The 27,610-nt window shown below is 39.8% G+C and overlaps 2 protein-coding genes across 2 annotated transcripts in view; both read right to left on the bottom strand.

The window, feature by feature from the left end:
- LOC149169659 (Hus1-like protein) overlaps positions 1 to 27,610 on the bottom strand; it is a 93,196-nt gene that overhangs the window by 17,292 nt on the left and 48,294 nt on the right. The window lies entirely within an intron of this gene.
- LOC149169660 (uncharacterized) lies at positions 7,306 to 10,176 on the bottom strand. The gene is made up of 2 exons (XM_089427143.1): positions 8,349 to 10,176; positions 7,306 to 8,231 (listed from the first exon to the last, which is right to left on the bottom strand). Exons 1-2 carry the CDS (start codon positions 10,147 to 10,149, stop codon positions 7,579 to 7,581), a joined length of 2,454 nt encoding a protein of 817 aa, XP_089283269.1. The 5' UTR covers positions 10,150 to 10,176; the 3' UTR covers positions 7,306 to 7,578.

Raw genomic sequence — 27,610 nt, forward strand, 5'->3', positions numbered from 1 at the left:
TGAAATAACTGTCCAATCCTGAAGGAGATTATTCCTTCTGCATGGATGAGTTTCCTATATAGGAAAAATCCTCCAACTAATAGTACACTGTCCCTTCCTCTGATCTCAACTGGGTCTCTGACTGAACTGACATGCATGAGTTTTTTTTATGAGAGAATATTTAGTCATTTGAAGTGTAGTAGTTACATGCATGCATGCGTTAACTAACTGAACTCACAATTAATTCCACAAGCTGTTAAAACTAATCTAACTGGACTTAACTCAGTTAACTGAGCTAGCTAATTACAACTCATCCTTATCTCTTTAACTAAGGGATAAATTCCTCAATTAATGGGATAATTGTTGCATGTCCTCACATAGACTTCATGTTTGACTTTCTACAACTAATTAATTCAAGATGAATTAATTAATTATTTTACAAACAACTGCTAAGATCAAATTCGAATTTTACTACTCTATTTTAGTTCAGGGACTAACTAAAACTGGAATCCATCCTGAAATGCTATTTATAACAATGTTATTTTTAACACTTCCATTTTTCATTCCTTATTGCTATGTCCAACATTGGTACTTGAACTGTTATTTATAGCAATGCTATTTTTAGCATTTCTATTTTTAGCATTTCTTGTTGCCATTTTCAACACTCCCTCTCAACAAGAAAGGCATTCAACTCGAACCCAATCCTGAACCTTTGGAATGTTCTGCATGCAACACTTCTCCCAAGTGTTATTGCTCCAGCAACTCTAGAAACAAAAAAAACTCCCGAGTCCCAACTGACTTCTCTGTTGGGCTAGAAACACCCTCTGATGCTGAAGCTCCCTCTGTCGCTGACAAGTGCTACCTCTATGACCTCTGAGCTGCTACAACACTCCATGCATCCCGCACCGTTGCACACCTCTCTGTGCCATCCTGCACTGGTGCAATACTCCTGTGCCTCTCGCATTGTTGCAGCCTGCTAGCTTTGCACTGTCTTGGGATTCCTGCACTGTAGCTCTCTCTGTCGTTCCATCTGTATCTGTCTCTACCCACTCAGCCAGTCCTGCTCCTCCTCGTCGGGGCTCCCGTAGCAAGGTCTAATCAAAGAGGTTGGGTACCTCAATGATCCTGCGCCTATTCCAGCCTTCTGGGGACTGTCACTCCACATCGCCCCACCTCACACCTAGAGGTATGGTTGCATGAGATCCCTCTGCCCACTTGGCTCGAAATTTCCCCCTACTGGAGGTCTCTGCATAAGTGGATTCCTCCACTCGGTCTCCTCTCGGCTTCTCCAGTTGTGGCTGCTCCACAACCTACTGAAGCTGCTTCACCAATTGTGCCTCCACAATTGTCTGAGACTTCTTCTGGCGCTGCATGTTGAGAGGTAATGTACTTTCCCTCTCAACCACCAAGTCTCCATCAGTTGCCTTGCTCCTCAAAGCTTTGCATGCATCTTGAACCTCGAGAGCATACAGGTTCTTGGCTAGCACACCAATCTATTTCATCTTTCCTGCCGTCACGAAATTTTCTGGAAAAAGAGTTGATTTTAAATCAGTGATATCTCCCTCATCCGAACTCCGATTCAGCAAATTTTTTTTTGAATTTGGGTATTTTTTCGCAAGGAATCCATATCTGCTATTTGTTTCTGAAAATTTTGCACAAAAATTTTCAGATCTGCTCTGCAAACTCGCGGCCCAAATTTTTTTTTCTTACTTCGAATTCTCTTCTTCATATATTGTTCATTGCTATGATCACCTTTCCTCTGAGACCATGTAGAAATTTCTCTATGGATCAACCTGGCTCTGATACCATGTAGAAATTCCCACTGTAGATCAACAGATTATGCAATATACTAAAGCAAAATACAAGATCTACTTCTACAACAAACTTGTGGAAGCTCTTTGTCTGCTTGCAGGGATAGGAGTTGATGAAACCGTTGGAACGTGGAGAGGATGGAGCGGAGCTATCGACGAGGGCTAGGTTAACTTAGCCGCAGGAGCGATCTAACCGCAGGAGCTGCAGGTCATTGGGTACTTTGTCGAGAGGTCACGGGGCTACGGTTTAGGGCTAGACTTACGCCGCAGGAGATACAGGTTCACGGAGGCCCCGCCGACCGGACAGCGCAAGAGACGGATTGGAGGACTCGGCGATCTGGAAGCTTGGGTTTCCGACAGCTGACAGCGATTGCGGTTAACTAACAGTTGACCGGCATGGAGGATATCGAGGAAATGGAGCAGGTAGATTATACGGCGGACCCACTCGAAGACATCGCCATTTTTGGTAACCCTAAACAGCCTCCTGCACCAGCTGCTGCCAACATCGCCGTTCAGCTCTCTGCTCCTGTGGTCTCGCTGCAAAACTCGCCCATTCAGCCTGCATTGGAGGCCCCTCCCCTCTCTCCAGGTACCACCCTTCTCTTATCATCATACCTACCCGATGATTTCGCTTTCGATTTCACCTCGCCGCCCCGTAGCTACGAACCCTCCGTTCCATCGAAGGCTAGGGCTGAGGAAAACCCTTCTATCGCTCCAGTAGAAAACCTCCCTGTCGCTGATCGTGCGGAGTCTAGGGTTGATGTATACCCTCCCTCTGCTCATACAGCGACCCCCCCGCTACAGATCTGTTGAATCATCCCCGGGATATTAGGCCGCCGGGGCAAATCCCCTTGAGCTCCGCAGAAATCAGGCCCTCGGGCAGCTTTGGCACTCCAGCCATTCTTCCCCATCCTGTTAAACCCTCCCCGGGGGTCGCGACTTCAAATCCGCTCGTCGATCATCCCACAGCTCCTCGCACAAAGAAGACTAAGTGCATCAGAGAAATCACAAAGGACATATCAGTATCATTTGGTGATCCATCCAACTTTGAAGAGACCATGGCACTGGCTCAAACGACTCTGGTAGGCCATGTGAGAGGGCGAATTTTCACGGCGGAAAGACTGAAATCATGGGTGAGAGAAATCTGGGGAGAATTGTTCTCGGAGTTGCCGGAGGTACAAAGGCATCCTAGAGGCTGGTTCTCACTTCATTTCGCAAAAGAGGAGCACACGAACACCGTTCTGGCACAGTACTGGCACATAGAATTGGCACCAGTACTTTTGAAAAGATGGAGTCCGCTTTTTGACCCGGAACGTGAGCAGATCGGAGCAGGACCTATATGGGTTCGATTGCCAGGGCTACCACTACAATACTGGTCGGAGGAGGCATTCATCAAGATTGGGAATGCACTGGGAACATACCTAGACCACGATCGATCATACAAGGAGTCAAATGACCAACTCATGGCCAGAATTCTGGTACATCTGGATACCAGGGAAGGACTAGTGGCTAAAATGACCCTGAGATGGGGGAAATTCAGCAGAACACAGATTTTGGATTATGAAGGAGTTCCCTTCAGATGCAACTGGTGTCACCAAGTTGGTCATGTTTATAAGGATTGTCCATTAATCATCAGTCAGAATGGATCACCCAAACAAGCACTATCGGACTCAGGCAGGGCACTCCCAAATTTGCCACAACAACCAAGGAATAATGCTCCTCCACCAATTCCTCGTTCGCCAATGAACAGCGCGGAGCCCCGAGGATCTCCTGCAAAAGTGCTTGAGCATCAAAAAGGTCCGCTAGCACCTCCATTGACTCGGGCACGGGCTGCAGCAGCGGCAGCGAAAGATCCGGGTAATTTTCCTATCTCTCAATCTATATCATCTGATATCTCTCTTGTGCACAAAAATTCAACTGCATGCGCTATGGTACATTGTGATATCCCTCCTCCCCCCCCCGTCGACCTCCCCTGCTCCGCCTTCTCTGCCCTTCTCATCTCCGCCCCTCTCGCCCATATCACCCCGGTCGAATTCATCTCACCCCTACTCCCTTCGCCCCAGGGCACCTCGCCCAGTGGCATCTGAAACCATTGCTGGTCTGGGTATTGTCCCTCTTGACATTGGGTACCACTCCTCCCGGGGTCGTAAATCAAACCTCAATAAAGCCATTAGACATGCGGGCGCAGAAGTTGCTGCTGGGCGACAAGCCACCATTTTAGGGGTCCTTAGAGCTTCAAATCCCCCTAAGATAGGTCCACCATGAAGTTCATCTCCTTCAATTGTAGGGGTATGGCAAACGCCCCAAAAAAGCTAGCCCTTAAACGAATTTTTGAGGTCGAGTCACCGGATATCATTTTGTTACAAGAAACCCTTGGATCGGCAGAATCTTGTTCTCGCACACTAGCCTCTGTAGGGGCTCGATGGAATTTCATTGCCATGGATGCCATGGGAAGATCGGGGGGTCTGGCGCTCGGTATTAACCCCAGCTCAATCAAACTGGTATCATCTTGGGGCGGACAGGGATTCCTAGGAGCAGACATCATCTCCATCGAACTCGGGCTCCCCCTCCGGATTATCAATATTTATGGACCTTGTCATCAGAGGGAAGATTTCTGGAGAAAAATTCTCAGTTGCAACCTCCTATCTCCCGAGCACATCATCATCGGGGGAGACCTGAATTTCTCCCTGGGCTTCAGTGAGTCATGGGGAGAGGCGGCCCAGATTGACCCCATCTCAAATTACATGAGACAATTATTGGAGCAACACGATTTCATTGATATCCCTGTTCAGAAGCTACAGCCTACTTGGAGAAATAGAAGAACAGGAGAGGCAGCCTTGGCCAGAAGATTGGATAGATTCCTCATGAAAGAACCTCTGATTAATCGGCTGCATTCATACAAACAGTGGGTAAGCAATGGAGGCATCTCAGATCACACACCTATAGCTTTGGAAATTCGGGGACCAGAACAGAAACCAAAGGCGCCTTATAAATTCAACCATCTGTGGCTACAAGACCCTAGATTCATTAACCTGATCACAACATACTGGAGAGCTCACCCCATTGATCGAGAATCTTCATTGGCAAGAGGATTCGTAAAAAACCTAACAGAGCTAAAACATATAGTGGTCAACTGGGCTAAAGAGAAAAAGAAGACTGAAGATGAGCAGCTTATCAAGGTGGAGGACGAATTGAAGGGCCTTCTGGACGAGAGAAATCTAGGGTTCTTATCTCAGAATGACAAGGCCCGACTGGTGGATCTGGAAAATCAGAAGAATGTTATCCTAAAGGGAAGGGAGGAATCTATCAGACTACGCAGTAGAGCTACATGGCTGAAAGCTGGAGATGAGAACTCCAGATTTTTCCATAACTTTGCCAAAGGAAGGAAAGTGGCAAATACCATTTGGAACCTCCCCCTTCCCGAGGGAGGCCAGGCAGATACATTCAACAAGCTATCTAACTTGGGTACCTCACACTTCAGAAACCTATACAAGAGCCCTGTGGGCTCAAACCTGGCGGAAATCATCAATGTGGCCACCAAATTCCCAAGATTTGTAGAGGAAGATGAATTAGAGGATCTGGATGCTCCAGTCACCATGGCAAAATTGGAAGGTACCATAAAATGGTTCAAGAAGGAGAAGAGCCCGGGACCGGATGGATGGACTATAGAGTTCTACTCTGCATTCTTTGAACTGCTGGGAGGAGATATTCTCAAAGTCGTCGAGGAGAGTAGGATCTCGGGAAGTATCTATCATGCCATTAACTCTACATTTATAGCCCTCATCCCTAAATCCGACAATCCATCATCCTTCGATGATTTCCGCCCCATATCCCTCTGCAATGTGCTCTATAAGATTATCTCTAAGATCATTGCTAACAGGATCAAGCCCATTCTCTCCAGGCATATCTCCCCACAACAATTTGCTTTTCTGGAGAATCGACAGATTCATGAAGCCATTGGATCAGCTCAAGAAGCAATCCACTCCATCTGGACCAAACACCTCAAATGTATTCTGCTGAAAATTGATCTCTCCAAGGCATTTGATCGTGCTAGCTGGTTGTACATCAAAATGATCCTCATTCATATTGACTTCCCTCATTCATTAATCAATTGGATTATGGCATGCATCACCTCCCCCACCTTCAGTATTCTGATCAATGGATCTGCCTCTCACTTCTTTCACTCTGAAAGAGGGCTACGTCAGGGCTGCCCACTCTCGCCACTGCTCTTTCTCTTGGTAATTGAAGCGCTCAGTAGGCTCCTGATTTCTGCTAACAGGGAGGGATCTATTCGGGGCCTTAAAATATCTGACATCTGTTTCCTCACTCATCTCCTATTTGTGGACGATGTCTTGATATTATTGGATGGAAGCATACAGGACACGACCGCATTCTCTCACTTGCTCGACCTGTTCTCAAAAGCAACGGGTATGGAAGTGAACAGATCAAAATCATCCATCACTATGGTTGGCACCACTGTAAATGAATCACATGTTGCTAGAACGGCCTTTCCCTACAACCCTCAGCCTCTGGAGAGAGGGCTCAAATACCTGGGGTACTGGCTCAAACCGACAAGTCAGAAGATTGCTGATTGGGTATGGCTCGTGGCGAAGATAGAAAAAAGATTAACATGCTGGAGTCACAGATATCTCTCAAGGGCTGGGAGACTAATCCTGATAAAAGCTGTTCTGGAAGCCACTCCTGTATTCTGGATGGCTCTGGCATGGATACCCCGGAACATATTGGCAAAACTTCAACAATTATGCAATCGATACCTATGGGCTGGGAATCAAGACAAACGAATCTTCGCATGGATCGGATGGAATAAGATCGCTCTGCCTAAGAAATGGGGAGGATGGGGGCTGAAGGATCTCCCGATATTTGCAAAAGCTCTGGCTGGAAAAATGGGATGGGCCCTCCTGACAACCCACAGTCTATGGACAAATATCACTTTCCACAAATATATCTGGCCGCTCAGCATCATCGATTGGGTTAGACTGCCTACCTGGAACAAAGCAGGTATATCATCGATTTGGAAGGCCCTATTGCACTCCTTACCCCTCATCAGGGACAACCTAATATGGCGCATCAGAGACGGTAACAGTGCAAGAATTGGACTTGATCCTTGGTCCGGAAGTGGAGGCAGACATACACTCCCTCAAGAGCTAATTGCATTTCTATCTGCTCAAAACATAAAGGTCATCTCGCAGATCGCAGACCCAGCACAATCAGACATATTCCATCAAGCATGGAAATCGGCAAACCAATTAAATATCCCGAGAAGATGGCACACCATATGGGATGAATTCAGAGATGCATTAGCGGAAGCTCATATTCGCATCTCGGAGGGGCCGGATGAACTTGTCTGGCATCGAGCAGAGCACGGTGTATACACACCAATGTTTTACAAAACGGACTCGGATTCGGACTCGGCCGAGGATCGACTCGGAAACGGAAACGGAAACGGCAATGACTCGGCCGGCTCGATTTCAATGACTCGGTCGTTGTAAAAAATACATTAAATATTTATTTTTTTTATAAAAAAACATAATTTTAAATATTTTAAACATAATTTTAAAGATTTTCATTCAAGTTTCCAAACACACAACATTATAATATACATGGAAGACAACATATGATCAAAGTAGGCTCATGAACCAATCCATTATATCAAAATGGTACGGTGTACCCAATGGCAATAGTAAATACATAGTCAACTGTAGTCTGTCATACATGATCAAAGACTCAAGAGTCAAAACAAAATACAAATAACCAAGGAGGCTAGTAGCTACTGGCTACTGCCAGAGGAGCCAAGATCATCTCGACCAATCTCTGGATCATCATCATCAGAGCCAGACAAGGGGCCCCATGGCTCCTCCTCATCATCATCGTCTCCAACTGCAACTGTAGAAGTGGTGCCAGTACCAGTACCACTAGGCTGTGAAGCAGATGCAAGCTGAGATAGAGTACAAATGCGGCTGCGCTTCTGTCGTGGCTGAGCAGAGGAAGGCGAAGCACCTACAACTGGAGTCCTACTAGCTGGCTGTGAGACTGAGGCTGGTGGATTGGGATCTGCATTCAACTGAACACGCTGCAGTGGATCTCCAACATCAATTTCATCAAGATCCTCATCAGGATCAAACTCTGGTAGACGACTCTCCACTACCCAATCTGATGTTGGATCAATGTCTTCCAACACAATGGGATCTGAATCAGGTCTTTTGTTCAGCAATTGGTTCCGTCTGAGCCGAAGGTTGTATTGGACAAAAACTAGATCATTCAACCGTTTTTGCTCCAAACGGTTTCTCTTCTTTGTGTGAATCCTCTCAAAGACAGACCAATTGCGCTCACACCCAGATGCACTGCAAGTTTGACTCAAAATACGAATTGCAAACCTTTGCAATTCAGGGCACTGGCCACCAAAGGCCTCCCACCATTGTGCTGCAAAAAACATAGGAGTGTAATGAATTATGAGTTAGATGAAGGCTGAAGCTCAACAAAATTACAAATTATATCTAACTTGAAATTGAGAAATTGAAAATTGAAATTTTTGTTTACCTGGCTCATCTGCTTCTCTTGCAATCTTTGCTAGGTTCTTCCCAAAGGTACCTGTTGCATTGCTGAAGGATGTGACCTGCTGATGTATCAGTAGCTGATCAGACTCCGATGGGACCATGCGCTCAATGCAATCAACCAGTCCATCTCTGACCTCCCCCCTCAAAGCTCCTGACTCCTTAGCTTTATAATGATACCGTGGGTTCAAAAAATACCCAGCTGCATGTATAGGGCGATGGAGTTGATTGTTCCATCTTTCATCAATGATTGCCCAAATGGGCCCATACTTTGCCACTCTATCCTTGTATGCTGCCTTTATTTGCTCCTTTGCTTGATCCATAGCCTCATAAATGAAGCCCATAGCCAACCTTTCCCCATCCACCAACCGCAACACCTTAACTAGTGGCTCAGCAACCTTCACAATCTCTGTTGCCTTTCTCCAAAAAGTTTCATCATGGACTTTCCTTCTCAATTCTCTGCCTTCTGGTTTGTTAGACCAACTGCTATTATTCCAATCATCACTGGAAAACATCTTTTGCAAGTTTCTATGTTGGGAAAGCATAGATTGCAATGTCAAAAAATGTGTAGCAAATCTAGTGATGGCAGGCCTAATAATATCCTTGCCTCCAGTGTGTTTCCTCATGATACTCAAAACCAGTGTATGATTGTAGATAAATTTTGTTATGCTTTTGGCATTATCTACAGTGTTTCTGACCCAATCTAATTTCCCAATATCCTCAAGCATGAGGTCTATGCAATGTGCAACGCATGGGGTCCAAAAGATGGTCTTGTGTTTTTCCTCTAACAGTCTACCAGCAAGAACATAGTTAGAGGCATTGTCTGTGATGATTTGAACAACATTAGCCACCCCCACACCCTGAATAACCTCATCCAATAGCTGAAACAACAAGTGGCCATCTTTTACCTTATCAGATGCATCAACTGATTTTAAAAACATGGTTCCCTGTGGGCAGAAGACAAGAAAGTTTATGATGGTACGGTTTCTTTGATCAGTCCATCCATCTGACATGATGGTACACCCTGTTCTTGCCCATGATTCCTTGAAATCTTGCAAATACTCATTAATTGATGTAATTTCTTTCTGCAAACGAAACCCCCTTAGCTCTTGCATAGTAGGGCCTTTGAAGCCTTTTCCAGCAGCATGTATGGCCTCAAACATAGGCTCATAATATGGTGAACGAGCAGCATTAAAGGGGATATCAGCATCATACCACCATCTAGCTATGTAGTCACAAGCAGTCTCCCTCAATTCTTTCTTCCAATGGTCATCTAAAGTGGGCTGAGAAAGACCTTTACTAACTTCAGGACCATGTGCATCTGATGGAGAGGAGCCTGAGTGAGTGAAAAAACTTTTGATAGTCCCATCACCCTTCATTCTACCCTTTCCCTTATCTTGAACAGAAGCAAAAGAGGGAGGAACATAACGGAAAGGGTTTGATGCATCAGTTTGAGGGATAGAGGAAGAACCCTCAAACTCATAGTGGGGGTTGGCAGCCATCATTCTTTGTATCTCCCTCTTCCTCCCAATTTCAGCCTGTATCTCTTTTTGCCTAGTCTTTTCTTCTTGAAATTTTTCAAAGCTTTCCAACAAAGTCTTTCTAATCTCCCCAATTTCGGGGGATTTACATGCAGTAATATTGCCTTTAATCCCTGCCAAGTGTTGTTTCAGCCTATGAATCCCCCCAGGACCTGACTTAATTTTCCTATGGCAAAACTTGCAACACATCTCATCATCAACCATTTCAACATATGCCCAAGCAGCATCTTTTGCTCTAGGTGCCATTTTTTGACTAGGAAAACAATCTGAAAATGAAAAAAAAAAATAAAAATTGATTCAATATTCATTTATTTGACTAAAAACACTCTCTAAGCTATCTTTATATGCACCTAAAATTTAATAAGTAAAAACAGATTTATAGAGGTGGAAAAAAATACCTCCAGGCACAAACTGCCTCCTCAAACTTGCTCCAAAAATCAGCTCCTCAATGCTGCTCCAAATGGCTGCCCAAGAAGCTCCTCACTCCAGCTACAATGCTCCTCCAAGACTCCTCACTGCTGCTCCAAAACAAGCTCAAGAACTGCTCACTAACTCTCAAAGAAGACTCTCACTCAAATGCATAAGACTGCTGTGAGTGAAATGAGAGCATTTGGCTGTCTTAAATAGAGTTTGGGAGGGGGAAATGGACCCCAAATGCATTTAACTAATCACATAAACCTTTTCATGTCCACAAACCCTAACTAAATCAGCTCCAAATCAGCAAAAAAGTAATTTTTTTTAACTGAAATCGCTGCCCAGCCGGTTCCTATTGGCTCGGCCGTTTTTTGACGGGACCCGGCCGGGTTGACCGGGTCATAGCTGACCCGGTCACCGAGCCGGGTCAAAGGGCCGTTTTGAAATTTTTTTTATCAACCCGGATCGAAACGGCCGTTTCCGTTTCGGTACGGCCGTTTCGTAAAACAATGATACACACCAAAGGAAGGCTACATATACCTCATTGAACATCGAAAGCCTGAAGATATCGTAAACTGGTGGCAAAACATATGGAAATACGCTGCCTCCCCTTGATCAAAATTATTCAGTTGGTGCATTCTAAGGAACAAAGTTCCCACAGGTGATCAGCTTATGAAAAGAGCTATACACGGACCCTCTTGGTGCGTGCTATGCAAGGAAGCCTCGGAATCGATAGAACATATATTCATGAGATGTCGAGCAACCATAGACCTGTGGCGAAATCTCAAGGCGCATATAAATTACACAGGAGACTGGGAGGGACAGGATATCACAAGTGCATGGAATGATTGGGAAAAGAAAAATAAAGGGACGAAAGTGACAAACCTCCCCATCATTATTAACTGGGCTATTTGGAAATCAAGAAACCGAGCCATCTTTGATGATAAGCCTATCCACTGGCCCTTACTCGAAGCTAGCATTGTTGCTGCCCTGAAGGAACTACCCGATCCTACCCCTCCGCCTTCTCGACATCCAGTTCCGCCTCCTCCCATCGACCCAAGCATGCCTTGGGCATTTTTCGACGGTGCTGCAAACCAACAGAGCTGCGGAGGAGGTTTCATCCTCCATGTTACAGAAAACCATCATTACAACATTAAGGCTGGCCTGGGAGTCGGAACAAACAACTATGCTGAACTGATTACTCTTCGCCACCTTCTACACTTTGCATTAAGGCACCATTGCATTAGCATCAATATTTTTGGAGATTCTCAGATCATTGTTAATTGGATTAATGGCACAGCTACATGTCACATGCACTCTCTCAGCACTATTCTACAAGAAGCACTCGATCTCAAAGCAGCTTTTAACTATATTTCTATCTCGCATATATACAGGGAACACAATAAGGGTGCCGACAAACTTTCCAAGGAGGCAGCGCTGATGGACAGAGGACTATAGGAGATTACAGAGATCATTGATCAACAGGAGCAAAAATTCTATCATAGGCCATATATAGATCCAGGATACCCAACACTGGATCAGCAAATAGCACACTAAATGTATTTATTGTTTGACAGCTCTCCACAGAAAATTACTGTTATTTTGGTTTTTGTTAGGATGAACAGCATAATTGAATGAACTGATAGCATGCCCTGCGTGGTATTGCACATACAGCTTTTGAAGATACTCTGTATATAACAGACTCTTATGTAAAAACTGCTTATTATTGAAATATATAATGATTTTTCCAGAGGAAAAAAAAAACAAACTTGTGGAAGCTTAATCGAATAGGAGCAAGATCAATTAGAACACATATAACAGATGAAGAGAAATCAATCACACATGAAACACAAAAGAATACTCTGGGAAAAGCCTCAGCTAAAAACCCCGATCTCTGTATTATCATACAAGTGAAAATATGTCCGGATTACACAAAGCTTATCCAGCTCTCAGTACAATCCCTCTGCTGCTCATAAACAGTCAAAAGCTTCTTACAAACCTTCTCCTCTGCCCTCCAAGCCTCCTATTTCCTTGTGCAGTTTCTCCTGGGTCCTCCAGCTACAACCTGTGTGATTCTCACCTCACACACAACACTGACCTCTGAAATAACTACCCAATCCTGAAGGAGATTATTCCTTCTGCATGGATGAGTTTCCTATATAGGAAAAATCCTCCAACTGATAGTACATTGTCCCTTCCTCTGATATCAACTGGGTCTCTAACTGAACTGACATGCATGAGTTTTTTTATGAGAGAATATTTAGTTATCTGAAGTGCAGCAGTTGCATGCATGCATGCATTAACTAATTGAACTCACAATTAATTTCACAAATTGTTGGAACTAATCTAACTGGACTTAACTCAGTTAACTGATCTAACTAATTACAACTCATCCTTATCTCTTTAACTAAGGGATAAATTCCTCAATTAATGGGATAATTGTTGCATGTCCTCACATAGACTTCATGTTTGATTTTCTACAACTAATTAACTCAAGATGAATTAGTTAATTAGTTTACAAATAGCTACTAAGATCAAATTCGAATTTTACTACTCTATTTTAGTTGAGGGACTAACTAAAACTGGAATCCATCCCGAAATGCTATTTATAGCAATGCTATTTTTAGCACTTCCATTTTTCATTCCTTGTTGCTATGTCCAACACTAGTACCCGAACGGCTATTTATAGCAATGCTAGTTTTAGCATTTCTATTTTTAGCATTTCTTGTTGCCATTTTCAACATTTAGTGGTACTATGAAATGAACAATCAACTGAGTGAGTTGTTGTTGTCCTTGAGCCAATACTTGTGCCAGTTCTTACTGCCCTTGAATCATTTGTTGCCCTTGTTATTGCAACTGTTGATGCATCTATTGTTTCCCTTGGATTAATTCATGTAGCAAAATGTTGTTGTCCTACACTATCTCCCATGGTTGAACGATGGGTATTCCTCCTTTGTCTCACAGTGACGTTGCTTGTATCCACAAGAAACATACAAGGCTCATATACTCACAATTGGAAGGATGCTTTGCGCTCTAATAGCACTGCAATGAAGCAGTGAAATTTTTCCCTAGCTTACCCTAGGGCCTAGGGTTTTTATAGAATATGCAATCAAAGATATTAATCAATATTACAATTTTTATTCACACTATAAATTTTGCAATTCAAATGCCACTGTAAAAGGCACTACTGTGATAATAGTGCTAAACGACGTTCACTAAAATTTCAATAGTTCAAAAAAACAATCCACATTTTACAATACTCCAACCATATGCAACAGCACAACTATCAATAGTTCACAACAATCAATCTACAAGTTCCACAAATCTCTAGCAGACTTCGATTCCTCACATATTCAATATCTACGTATTCCTAATTCCCTTATTGTTCCAAACTCCTAACTATTAGTCTATCATAATACTTTTGTTAGTAGGGTCGTATCCATTGAACCGCAGACCAAAACCCTTGATGACTACATAATCTCATGTTCTCAAGAGCGGTTAACCCGCGAGCTCTCAACAACCCAATCACACGTGATAAGTTTGTAACACTTCAGATGATCACTCCAAAACCTAGGACCGGAACTACTATGGAAAAAATCCTAAACGCAGGGTTAGGGTTTGGACCTGTACAGTTCGGATGTCCACAGAGAGTTGCAATTCCCTCGGGAAGAAATTCACATCAAACCTCCTTGAGGTCCTGGGCCAGAAGAGAAATTAATTATCAAACATCCTTCGTGAATTGTTTCCTATGTCGATGATCAAACCTTGACAGAAATGTGCATGACCTCCATTAGGAATCCTGCGCTTAGAGAATTTCGCTCCTCTTCAAATAACAATCTTGTGCCAGTCAGAATGCAAGGTGACCTCGCCAATTTTCCAAGTTTGTCCTTGTGCCCGACAGGAAGGGAGATAACCTTCACCACCTTTAGAAAAGATCCTCGCTATCCTTCAAAAGATCTTCATTATCGTTCAAAAGACTTCCAAAAATCCAAACAAGTACAGGAAGAACCTCGCTGCTGAAAATAAAATTCTTGTGCCCAAAACAAAGAAATTGATCCAACAAAATTTCGCTCCTCCTTTAAAAGAGTTCCTATGCCAAAACAGAGAGAGGAAATGGAGGGATGTCAACTAGGGTGGAATCTTTCACAACTGAGATTGACGAGAGAGAAAGGGGTCTAAAACCCTCAGAGGCAGAGCTAATGCTCAAGAACAAATGAATTGATCCACACTTGATGCCCCAAAATGAATTCATCCCTCTTATATTTATAGATTTCCTAAAGGGATCTCTTCTTCAAAATTGATTCAGTAAACTTTACTCCAAGCCCCAACTTTGGGTTCCTTCGCCAAACTACCCCAAACTTGCCCCAATAGTAGGGGTTTTGGAGTTTTTCCCCTTTATAGAGGACTATAGCCTATGAGGATGGATAGAATATTTTGTCCCATTCGTCCTCAGTTTATAGAGGATGTTACACCTCCTTGCACATCTCTATGAGCCTCTCTTACTCTGTTAAGAAGAGATCATTAGCATACAACACCAAGATAAGTGGCTCACCCTCAACAAGTACATAGTACAAGTTTGAATCCGCCTTGTTGCACCTATTTTGTCACAAGTCCAAGGAAGCAGTTGTGCAAAGTTTTTCAAAATTCAGAATCATCAGCGAGCTACCTGCCATATCATTGCAAACCTAATTTCTGCAAATTGTAATGTAAATGATGCTAGTACAACCATTCAATTATGTAACAACCTAGATAAGTCTATGATTTTAGCGACAAATTTCATCCTAGGAGGGTTTTTAACCTCACCACATTATGTGTGTTTTTAAACACGGATAATCAGCAGATTTTTTCCTCCAGCTTAAACCCCAAAGCTAGGGTGGAATTCATTGACAAGGTCTTAGGTGAGTCCTAGTGTTATATCGAGTCTTTGTAAAAGTGGTTTGAAAATAATTTAAGCTATTGAACTAAATTATTTTATTACAAATCACTTGGTCTACTAGATCATATTGTGTCGCAGAATTGGGTAATTATTTTGAGGGTCTATATGTAAAGAGGTATTCCCCCTTTGAGGGTTGAATTTGTAATTATCTGATGTAAAAAATATTTTAGTGCATGGTCCCTCATACTTAGACACCATGGCTAAAATATTTGAGGGTGGAAAAAATAATTAATCTCCTCTACTGTCAATTAATTAATTTTTCGAGCAAAAATAAAATTAAATCCTAAGCCAAAAACCTAATTAATTTAGAGTCAAAATTTATTTTTAGAGAAATTAATTTCTTCAAGTGGAAAAATTCGTGGGTCAAAAAGAAGTTAATTTTTGGAGGTCTCCCACCAAGGCAAAAATGGATATTTTAAGAAAAATTGAGCCCTTGGACCTTGGTGGTTAAGTCAAAGTCAAAATTTTGAGGAAATTAATCCAAAATATTTATTTTTGAATTAATAAAAAATGGTTTTTAAGATAAATTTGAAAATTCCTCAAAAATAAATATTTCCAACAGTGGAGATTAAAAGATCATCAAATTTTTATCAACGATCGAGATTATTTTGACGAAGATCAAGCCAACTAGCTGTTAATTTCCACTTGAAGGATTTATCTATAAATAGAAGCCATTTTTGCTTTTCAAGTCATGATGAAAACTCTGACTCTGGCCTATGTAATTTTGTAATGCTAGTATTGATCCATTGATCTGCTGGGAACATTTGAATATCATAATAAAAATACTTTGGGTTTTAGTTCATGGTGTTCTTTGTCCATTGGTCTGTGGTACATGTTGGTTATGTGCTTTCTTGTATTATGCTAAATTTTTATATAAACTTGTTATTTCATTTGTCGGCGATATGAACATTCTATTGGTAGATTTTGGGTTTATCCTAGGTGATTTGATTCACCATACGTCTAACAAGTTTGCTTAAAGAAATATATAGATATTTGCAGGTACACCAGCCCTTGGGCTCCAAGTTCACAGACTTTGGAGGAGATCTGACCTTGTTTGGGCTCCAGGAATTTTTATGTGATTTTCTTACTTCGCTAAAGGTTGTGGTTAATACTATATCTTTCGAAACACATTGATATAGTGCCATTATTTAAAAATTTATTTTCTTAAAAATATTTTATTTCACAAGCATTGTATATTTGTGTATATCTTGTAAATATTTCTTTTGTAGAATAATTTTGTAAATATCTTTCTAACCCTTGTTTTGCAGCGATTTGGGTTTTTGATTTTATTTTAAATTTTGTATATATTGGGGTTTTGGGAAAATTTTATTTTCATTTGTGCAGGTGAGATTCAAGCCAATCAAAAAGATTTTTGTTGGGGTTTTGAGCTAAATCTAGGCCCTTGAGGGTAAGATCTAGTCTCCATTGAATTTGTAGGCCCAGCATTCAATGTTCTTGCAGCAAATTTGTGGCGAGAAATTTATTGCAGGCTTCTAAAATATTTTGGGGCCCTTTGCCCTAGCCATGGCCATTTTTAGCCTCCCTTGGCTAGCCACAGGCCTAAATCGGCCTCCCAAGGCTTGTCGTAGCCTCTTCCTCGCTTGCCATCAGCCATGGGGGCCTCATAACCTAGTCACAGGCCTTTCCCATCATCCGTTGCCTCTCTCCTCCTCCGTCAGCCTTCCCCTTCCTTGATGTGGGCTTCCTCCAAACTGTCGCAAGCCCTTTAGGGTTGCTCCCTCCCTGTCGTGAGCCAAAAGAGGCCTCAGCCTTCCCTTAGGCTAGACAACAACCCTCCTATGGCCTATCGTGAGCCTTACAGGCTCCTCCCTTGGAGTCGCAGCCCTCATTGGGCCTTCCTTTGCCCTATCGCGGACATTTAGGGCCTCTTCCCTCTCATTTGTGGCCTCCTAAGGCCTTTGATCCCTCCATCACCGCCCTTCTAGCCTTCCTCTAGCCCTTCATTCTTGCCCTCTTGTCTCATCTATCTTTGATTTGGGTTTCCATTAAAAATTTTGAGGCTAACAAATTGTGGTTGCAGCAGTCTTCAAGTGATTTTTCTTGAGCTAACATTGGTGGTTGCAGGTGGCCTAGTCATTGGAGAAACTTTGGGTTAGTTTTCTAGTGATCTTTTAGGCCAAAAGAGTTATTGGTTTGACTCCTAAACCCTCATCCTCCTCACTGTTTACTAGCAACATACAATCAATTGTATAACAGTAGTAAAAATCTCATGAAAGTGCCTTGAATCTAACTCGCAAGTTACCTAGCACATTAACAAGTAACTTGCATCAATTGGGTAATTTACTCTTTGGCTCTTTTCATGGAATTCTAATCACTGTCATAAGCATAATAAGGTCTGATATATAACAGTGGTCTTGGCTCTAACTTGTATCTCTTATTTCCATTGCATCATTACTAAAGTGGTTTTCATTATTTGCATTTTGTAGTCATATTGCATCCTTAAGTGCTCTTATCTAATCATTTGCAAGTATTGGGATAAATTTGGCATCTTTTGCTTACTGCTGCATCAGTTATATAAGGTTCATAAAATTGTTTCATTTAAGTTGCTAAAGGGATTGATAATTGAACATGTTGTTTTGTTGTTTCATAATAAAAACACTATCACATTATTGTCTCTTGTGAGTTTCATAAGCTTCAAAGTTTTACTTAATAATTTCACTCACATAAGCACATAAGCCTCAAATCTAATATCTTGTTGATTAGTTAACATTGCTCAAATTGATTGGATATTGGTATCTATTGTCACATTGGAGATCTAATTGTTCTACATCTAATTGGCATTGTGATAATTGGTTAATTGCTAATTGTGCTTGAAGAACATCCAAATTGTGATCAATCTCTTGATTCTTGTATAAGTGTTAATAAGAACCTTGGTTAATTGTTCTTGGTAATAAGTGCTCTAGTCTCTTTACGTGCCATCATTGTCACTTTTGTTTCATGGTTAAAATCTATTGTGGATGACAATTTTATCTTTGCCATATTGGTAGATCACTGGAAGAACATTAATCTCGAGCAATTATCTCTTGGTTAAATTGGTTACATCTTGTGGGCACTTTTGAGATTGAGCACTTTGTCTTGTGTTTAAGATTGTCCTTCATTCATTATTAAGTACCCTTTATAATAAGATAAATTGTAAATTAAGTACTTAAAATCATAAGCAATCTTAAATCAAGAGCACTCAACTATTTTGCATTGCATTTTAGGCCTAGATTTGCATTAATCAACTTACCTCCAAGCCTAAGCTTGGTTGATAGAAAGATAGGGCCACTCTTCATCTTGTAGCTTGCAAAGGATAGACCCTCTTTAGTGGTTAAAACGGTGACCTTGCACTCGTCAAAACCACAGTCTTTGTAGTGCTAGAGGCATCGGGTATGCTAGATTTCAAAGAGAGATATCATTAACCAAGTCTTTGCTTACTTCACCTTGACTTCTCTCTACCACCTACTCTTGAGACTAGCCTCAAAACAGCTAAAGATCAAGGGATTTACTTAGCTAGTCATTTAATTAAAATAAACCAAGATCTTGCATTTCACCTAGTTTGTAGGATTTGCATTTCATATAGGATAGTGTTCATTAAGTAGTGATTATTCATCCGATCATTTGGTCCTTAATTGATATAAAGCAAGTGGTTGACTCCATAAGGCACTAGTCTCACATAATAATAATCTAATCCGATCTTTAAAACTCATTAAAATCAACCAAGTGGCTAGGCCATTCAATCGTGTCCCCCGAACTTGTTGGTTGCCAATGAGTCTTGCATTTTCATATTCCATAGGGACTACCCCCCATAGCCTATTGTTGGGAGACATCTAGAACAAAGAGGGCAAGGATCAGAGTGACAACACCTGCCCTGAGTCGTTGTCGCAATGCCTGTACAATTTGAGTGACAACACGCCTCACTCTTGGTGAAGTCCAAACCAAAAAGATATCCATCAATCCTAGTATACCATGCGCACAGAACCTACTTTAGCCCATAAAGGGCCTTCTTCAACTTGCATATATGAGACTCCCTCCCATGCACCTCAAAGCCCTGAGGCTACTCAATATACACCTTCCTTAATCACCCTATTGAGGAAGGTAGTCTTCACATCCTTCTGATGTATCCTCCATTCCATCTCCAAAGCAATGGAAATAATTACCCTTGTTTTCGCCTGAATCCACACTTGGGATATTGTAGAGAAAATCATTATCTCCATTTAGTGTGGCCTTGGGGGCAAGTTTCAAGTTGAGTTACTGCCACTCAAATCTCAACTCCTCCGTCTAGGCTAACTCATGGTGAAGCCAAGGGGTTGGACCCTATAAAAATAACTAAATCTTAACTAATATATGCTAGACAAGTTGAGTTTCAGGAGTTAATATTAAGGACCAAGATACAACCACTATGTAAAAGTAGCAAGCGAAAGGAATGTCTTTCAAAAATTATAATAAATGTCTTTCAAAAATTATAATAAATCCCTTGGTTTTACAAATATAGATATTGCAACAAATAACAAGTAAATCAGTGTCAAATGTAAAGTACTTGCAAAGTAAATAAACCAAGTAAAAGATATGACATTGAAAGTAGAACTTGGAAATAAATGCTCTAGAGATAAATGCCCAAAATGTAAATGTTGTGAAAGTAAATGTGTAATGACCCATTTCGATCTATAAGCAAAAGAGTATTAGCATACATACGATGTATGCAATGACAGCTACATATGCACACATCGCATGCCTCACATTAGTATACTTAGTAAGAAAAATATTTAATTAAATGAAAAGGGAATAAATACTAAATTATTGAGAAAAGAGATTCTACACTCAAATATACATATTAAATACTTTGTACTTACCAAATTGTTAAATAAAATTTACAATTTCAATCCTTCTAATGTAAATATTAATCATTATAGAGTTAAGTTATAAGTCATATTATTGTTAATATATATATTTATATATATATACACACGTTAAAGTTTTAGATTAATATAACAAAATTTGATATATATATATATATATATATATATATATATATATTTTATTATTATAAATTAAACTGTATAAAAATCAAAAAAATCATTTAAATGTAACTACGTCAATCATATCAAACTAAAAACACATCCCATCTCACATTACATATGAAAGCCTTACCTGTCAAATAAGGTCGAACAAAATCTAAATGAAGGCAGTGGAAGAAGGCGGTGACTGCCTGCGAAGAGTATTTATCCCAAACAATCAAACTAAAAACACATCCCATCTCACATTACATATGAAAGCCTTACCTGTCAAATAAGGTCGAATAAAATCTAAATGAAAGCGGTGACCACCTGCGAAGAGTATTTATTCCAAACACCCTGAGGTAGAAGGGGGATCGGTTGAGGAAAGGAAAAGGATATTTAGAGTGGGAGATTGAATTCTGAACAGAGTATCCGAGTGGGGGATCGGTTGAGGAAAGGAAAAGGATATTTAGATGGGAGATTGAGTTCTGAACAGAGTATCCGAGTCAAAATTTCAAGACTAAGCAAGAAGTCACTGAGCAGTTATTCTTGAGGCTTTTGGGCACGGGACTAAGATACTCTAATTAAGAAGTATTTTGGAGCTGAGTACCAAGATTGTGCACAGCTTCGCCGGGAGGATTTAGTCATTTGGTATCGGAAGTAATTGGAGCTACATCAGCAAAGAATTGACATCAAACCAGGGAACCAAATATGAAAATGTGAATTAAATTGATGAATTATGCATACACTGTAATTGTGTATATTCTTGACTGTAATTGTGTAAATTATGTAAACAAATTAATGGCTGATGTAATTGTCAATTCTATAGAATGAAATAATTGTGCTAGTCTTTACATTAATGGCTGTTGTATTTGTCAATTCTGTAGAATTTGTAATTGTCAATTCTGTTAACAATTTATTTGAGAAGGTTTTTACATTTGGTATTAGAGGGTAGGTTTGAACTCTTCGGACCTTGTAGGCCCTAGACTTCTATTATCACCTCTGTGTTTTCCCTTTTCAACCTTAGATGTCAGTATCATCGGTCTTGACTAAACCATCTGCAACCTGTATTGTTTCATTCCATAATTCATTCCCTGGAGAGAATGAGCTACGGTACACCCATCAGGGAGTTTAATGAATGAAACCTTAATAGAAACAGTCTTTGGCGTACATAGACATGTCTGCTTTGTCATATGCCTTACACCTACACCGCACTGCTTTTTGCATTGATTTTCTTCAAATAGCATTATTTGCAGACAAGTGGAAGGGGCTTCCAGATTTCTTGTGTTTATTCAACTTTTGAGGTAGCAAAACATTCTCCGAACCGAAATAGAATAAAGCTATAAACTCCATTTTTTTCTTTTAACCGAGCCGTTCATGCCTAAATTTTAATTTTCTGTGGATTCCAAGTATGCTCACTGTTAAATACTTTATGATAAATAAATTTTTATATATTATTACCAAACATTATGAGAAATACGAAAATATATATATTTTAACTTAATCAAGTAGTTAATTTCAAAATTAAGTCTTTATGCCAACGCAAACATCCATCGCAACGTCTAGAGGCCAACCGGTGGTCCAAATTGGGAGATATGGACATGGTCACACGTCACTCGTTGTCACTAGGATGTATGCAACAGGGGTTAATTCTGCTCTCTCACATGGTTGCATAGGTCTCCCTTGACCCTGGTTAGTACGTCGTTAGACAACCAATATAGCGGTTAGCCATGGTTTAGCGTTGTCGGTTTTCTTATGTCCATTATATATATAGATTCATTTTATAAAATAATTATATGGTTTTGAAAAAAAAGTTACCTATAATTTCTTTTCAAACCTATTATGTATTATGAATACCGATATATTTTCACTTTACATTAATTTTCATATGTCCCTTATATCTGGATTTATTTAAAAAAATAATAATAAAAATAAATAAAATGAGACCTCTCGACTCTTTATTACATCTCTACAAGAACATGTCTTGAACTCCGTAGTTTATATTGAATTTTATGGTGTCGTCGTGGTTCTGTGACCACCTTAGTTTGTATTGAATTTTGTGGTGTCGTCGTGGTTCTGTGACCACCTGGCTTCGTTGTGCCTTTAACGCCAATATTGGCGATCAAGTTTACAGTACACAAGATACTATCAAGATCAAAATTACTTTATCTTTCTCGTATATAAATCTAAATAATTAATACATCTATTTCGATTGCAGTGCGTATGAATTACTTTGTAATTAAATATATTAATTGTTAATTAATTTTAAATTGTGTTATATATATTAAAATATATATATATATATGTAGAATTTTATTGAAATCATAACATTATTTAACTGACAGTGTTTTATTTTCATTTATTTTATTTTAAAAATTGAATTAGAATTTTATGATGTTGACTATTCTCACGTCTATTCAATAGACATGCCCTTTATGTTTTGGTAGAAGACTTAAAGGATGGTACTGTGCAGTAGAAATGAATATGGACGATGCCAATTTGTATTTTCTGAGTATATTGTTACAGGATTAAAATTGAAATACCTTGCCGTTTATGTTTTATTCCAATGGGATATCGAGATACGTGAGGATGGAAATGCTATGTATTATTATAAAATTTACATGATTTGATCTGCTAAATATTCAGTCCATCATTTTACGTAGCTTCGGGAGGAGATAATAATTAGAGGGTATCATGCAATTCTGGTTGAAACTATGTATCTCAACGTATTATATATGTAATATAATGCCCATCACCACTTTTTTTTTTAAAGGTAAATTTATGACATGATTCATAGTATATATATATATATATATATATATATATTATTTAATACTTTACTTTACTTTATGGTATCGTCAGATTGTAAAATAAGAGTAAATAGTTTATGGTATCGTCAGATTGTAAAATAAGAGTAAATAGTTTATAAATAGGTATCAAAAGTTTTATAAATATATATATATAAGATTTTATTTATTAAATCCAATAACTCCAATTGAAGTCGAAACGTAGAATAATGCGATTACTGTTTAAAAAAAAATGATTTCATCTTCATGAATATGTTTTCAGATTTTATAAAAGATATAGCATAAGATTGTCGATGGGATATTGAATAAAAGTAGTTGTAATTTTGGTAATATATTTTGAAAGGATATCGAATAAAATATTATGATGGTTATTAAATAAAATTTATAATAATAAAATATTTCTGAGTTTTGTATCATAATTTTATAAAATTAATTAATGATAATTAATATAATATATATTGAGACTTTGATGATGATGATGATGATGACGATGATGGTGGTTAACGTCCAATGAGACCAAATTGGTCTATCAGACCTATAATTTTCTTAGTTTTTAATTGTCTGGCTCCTTGTCTTTCTTGGCGAGATTGGTGTTGTAGCTTTATTTTTTTCTCTACGGTCTTCCAACTTTCTTTATCTTGCATCTCCTTCATCTCTTCTGGTTCTTGGGACATTGGTGTCTTAGCTTCGCGACCTATTGTGTTCGTTCTTTTGAAGATAGTCGGAGAAGAAGTTTGGTCTAGAAGATCTGCTTTGCTGTTAAATGAAGACTTATTTTGTGCAGTATTCGAATCCTCATAACTGTTGATGCTTGAGGGGTTGTTGAGTTCACTCTTTTTTTGTTGGGCGGGGCTTTCCCCTTGCTTGTCGTGAGAGTTGTTTTTTTCTTGCCCGATTTCTTGTGATTCAGAGTTTTCTCGAGAGTATTCTTCTTTGTGGCAGTGTAGTGTTCTTTTTGTGCTCCTTCCCACCATGTAGATCTGTGGTGATTTTTTCTAGCAGAATTTTTCTGGGAGGCTTTTGGGCAATTTTTGGCTAGGTGGCTTGTCTCAAAGCAGGATCGACACCTAAAGAGAACACTTTCATAATCGAGTTTCTGGTTCCACACAATCTTTACTTGTTAGGTGTATTTCTGCTGGGAATCCAGCGCTGAAGTCCATTTCCACACAGATGCGTGCATAGGTGGTTCTGGCATATTCCTCTAATTCTGGGCACCTACAGTAAAATTTCCCAATTGCATTTCCAATGGCTTTTAGCGAAGAGAAATTCCAGAGATGCAAGGGTAAGTTTGGCAATCTCACCCAAACTAGTGCTAAGGTTATCACTGTTGTTGAGGGATCGAATGATGGGTTCCTTGGCCTCATGAATAGCCCTAGCTTTTCCCAAAACCAAGGGCCAGAATCTAGAATACATTGTCTGCTTTCAGGGTTTTCAAAATCTACTACAAAGAAACCCCTAGCACAAGGGTATACATTAATTGCATCGGGAATTAGAGGCTTCCATACCTCCGAGATCCAACTGTGGAGAGCTATCAACCGCGGCCAAAAACCATTGAATCGGCAGATTATGGCACTTTCAGAGAACTTCAAAGCCTCATTGAGTGAGGTCTAGACCACCTTGACAGTGGAAGTTGAGGCTTCACTGACGATATGGGCAGGAGCTTGGCCCCCCAGAGGTGGACAGAACTGAGCCAATAGCTATTTTCGCGAAGCTGGGAGCCATCTGGAGAATGCTCTCCTGCTAAGTATAAAAGATTGCCGAAGAGAAGGCCACAAAAGATATATTAAGGCCACAAAAGATATATTGAGACTTTATATTATAATAGATTTTACCCCATATATATATATATTATGGAAGTCCATCAAATAATCAAATCCACTCAATGTAACATATCAAGTCAAGGGAGGAGTCTACAAGGGGCACATTTGTATACATTATATTGAGAGCTTATATAATATGGAGATTTTATTAAAATAAATTCTAAATATTTTTATATGTTAATATGATTTAAGATATTAGTTTTGAGCATTATGTCCAAACAATGAGGAAAAGGAATTAAAAAGGTAAATTATTCTTGTTCAACTCTTTTATTTTGTAAATATTTTATAGCATAATTAGGTAAATTACGAAATAAATGCTATGGTCTATGAAGACCCATGCATCTTACTAAGAATTATTAGGCATTAGGGTAGAATACCCTGCATTAGGACAAGGAGGTCGAGAGACCACCCTCCTTGATCTCGATACCAGTAAGACTTGCCTAGCCGGTAAAAATAGCAAAAAAAAACTATACCCGTTTGTAAACTTGAAATTGCAAAATTATATGTTAAATTTGAAAGTATACCTCAAATTTTTACAATTTTATTATGTATACAAGAAACACTACGATGATAAGGACATATCACCGACAACGACATCATCAAGTAGCATCCCCATCATTAACACCACCATCGTCGTCATCACCATCTCCATTGCCACCACCATCGTCGCCACCATCAAGACCATCATCAACACCAATCGCTCTAGCACCGAAGTTGACCGTTGTAATGCGCTCATTGGAAGCCATATTGGAAACATTAAAAGGGTCGACAATGGCTAAAACCAAAGAAGAGCAACCTCAACCCAAAGAAACAAATCCAGCGGAACCCAAAAGTTCTAAGTATAGACAATCAAAGGAAGATATTTCTAGGGAGCTACTGAAAATTAAACTCCCAAAATTTTCAAGAGGACAAGCTGGAGAACGTGTTGAAGCATGGTTAGAAGGAACGAATAGATGCTTTGCACTAAGAGAGTACTCTTTTATTTCAAAAACAAAAATTGTATTTCAATTAAAGGAAAGCGCCTTGACTTGGTGGGGGAATCTGAGAAAACAACTACACCTCACAACGGATAATGTCCCTTGCGAATTGTTCGAGGAAAGATTTCGTGTTGAGTATTTACCTCTATATTTTCAAGAACAAGTCGGGGCCTTTCATATGTTAATCCAAGGTAACAAAACAGTGGAAGAATATGAAATAAGGTTTATGGAGCTTGTGAAATATATCCATTACTTAGATTCTGATGAACGTCAAGCTAAGTGCTTCGTATATGGGTTAAACCCTCTCATCAGGGCCATGGTTAGGATGTGGAAGCCATCATTAGTAGCTGAGGCAGTAGAATGTGGCCATTATGCAGAAGAGCATCTAGGAATAAAAAGGGATGCCAGACCAACAGAACCTCTACAACCAAGGTTTCCAAGAAAGACTCCCCGAAACTTCTTTAGGGGAAGCAGCTCAAGACCACCTCCTTATGGTAATAGATTTACCCCAAGAAGAGTAGGAGCAAGAGCTTCCATGGCAGTTAACACTATAGTTGTTGAATCATCAAACACAAGTCCATAGAAAATCTCGTGGAACTGCTAATAGAGGAAGTGGCATAAGAGGACGAAGCTCTTTATCTAGAAACTCACAATATGATTCAAGAGGACTGACCCAGGTTAATTGTTGGGGATGTGGAGGACCGCATTTCCAACGTGATTGTCCGGAAGCTTCGTCAAGTATAATGCATAGAACATGGAAAGAGCCAACATCAAATACCCAAGGCAATCATAGAATCCATGCAATAGTCAACAACAATCAGGAAGCACATCAATCCACGATAGTGGAATCCTCAGGTATTAATAATGGAATAAAATTCAAAATCTTATTTGATATTGGTGCCACAGGTTGTTTCATTTCATCATATGCATCAAATAAATGTGGGTTGGCAGCTCGCAAGCAAAATGATTTCAAACAGGTAAAAATGGCCTCAGGAGAACTCCAATCCGTAGACTAAATTAAAAGTTTATGTCACAGCCCTAGGAACTTATGACCTCATCATAGGTATGGATTGGTTAGAAGTTCATCAAGCTTGGATAGACTATTATCGGAAAAGAATTCTCGGTATAAATGATGAAGGAGAGACAATCCAAATTCAAGGTATCAAGAGAAAAGCATCTTTACGCTACATATCAACAATGCAAATGAAGCGTTGCTTAAGAAAAGGTTGTCAGGCATATGCAGTTCAAGAAGTAAGCAAAGAAAAAGGACAATCCTTAGAACAATATCCGGTGTTAGCCGAATTTCCAGATCTATTTCCAAAGGAACTACCAGGATTACCCCCCGAAAGAGAGCTAGATCTTGCAATAAAATTGAAACCTGGAACAGAACCAATTTCTAAAACACCTTATAGAATGACAGCACCAGAACTTCAAAAATTGCAAATTAAATTGAAAGAACTATTGGATATAGGACACATACGACCCAGTATTTCACCTTGGGGTGCTCCTGTAATTTTTGTCAAGAAGAAAAATGGTTCCTTACAGTTATGCATAGACTATCGAGACTTGAATCGAGCTACAGTAAAGAATCGGTATCCAATGCCTCGAATTGATGACCTCTTCAACCAAATGAAAGGAATTGTTGTCTTTTCAAAAATTGATCTACGATCAGACTATCATTAGCAAAGCATTACGGAAAGCGATATTTCTAAAACTGCATTCCGAACACGCTTTAGGCATTATGAATTCACTGTGG

Source organism: Pinus tabuliformis, chromosome 4_2 (genome assembly GCF_031772625.1).
Source record: "Pinus tabuliformis cultivar Carrire ecotype Pingquan chromosome 4_2, CPIR1, whole genome shotgun sequence".
NCBI classification, from domain to species: domain Eukaryota; kingdom Viridiplantae; phylum Streptophyta; class Pinopsida; order Pinales; family Pinaceae; genus Pinus; species Pinus tabuliformis.

Excerpts from the sequence above, each read along its gene's own strand:
- LOC149169660 (XM_089427143.1), bottom strand. The coding sequence starts at position 10,149 with ATGGCACCTAGAGCAAAAGATGCTGCTTGGGCATATGTTGAAATGGTT. Across the intron at positions 8,232-8,348 it reads AAGAGAAGCAGATGAGCCAG|CACAATGGTGGGAGGCCTTT; the intron begins GTAAACAAAAAT and ends TGTTTTTTGCAG.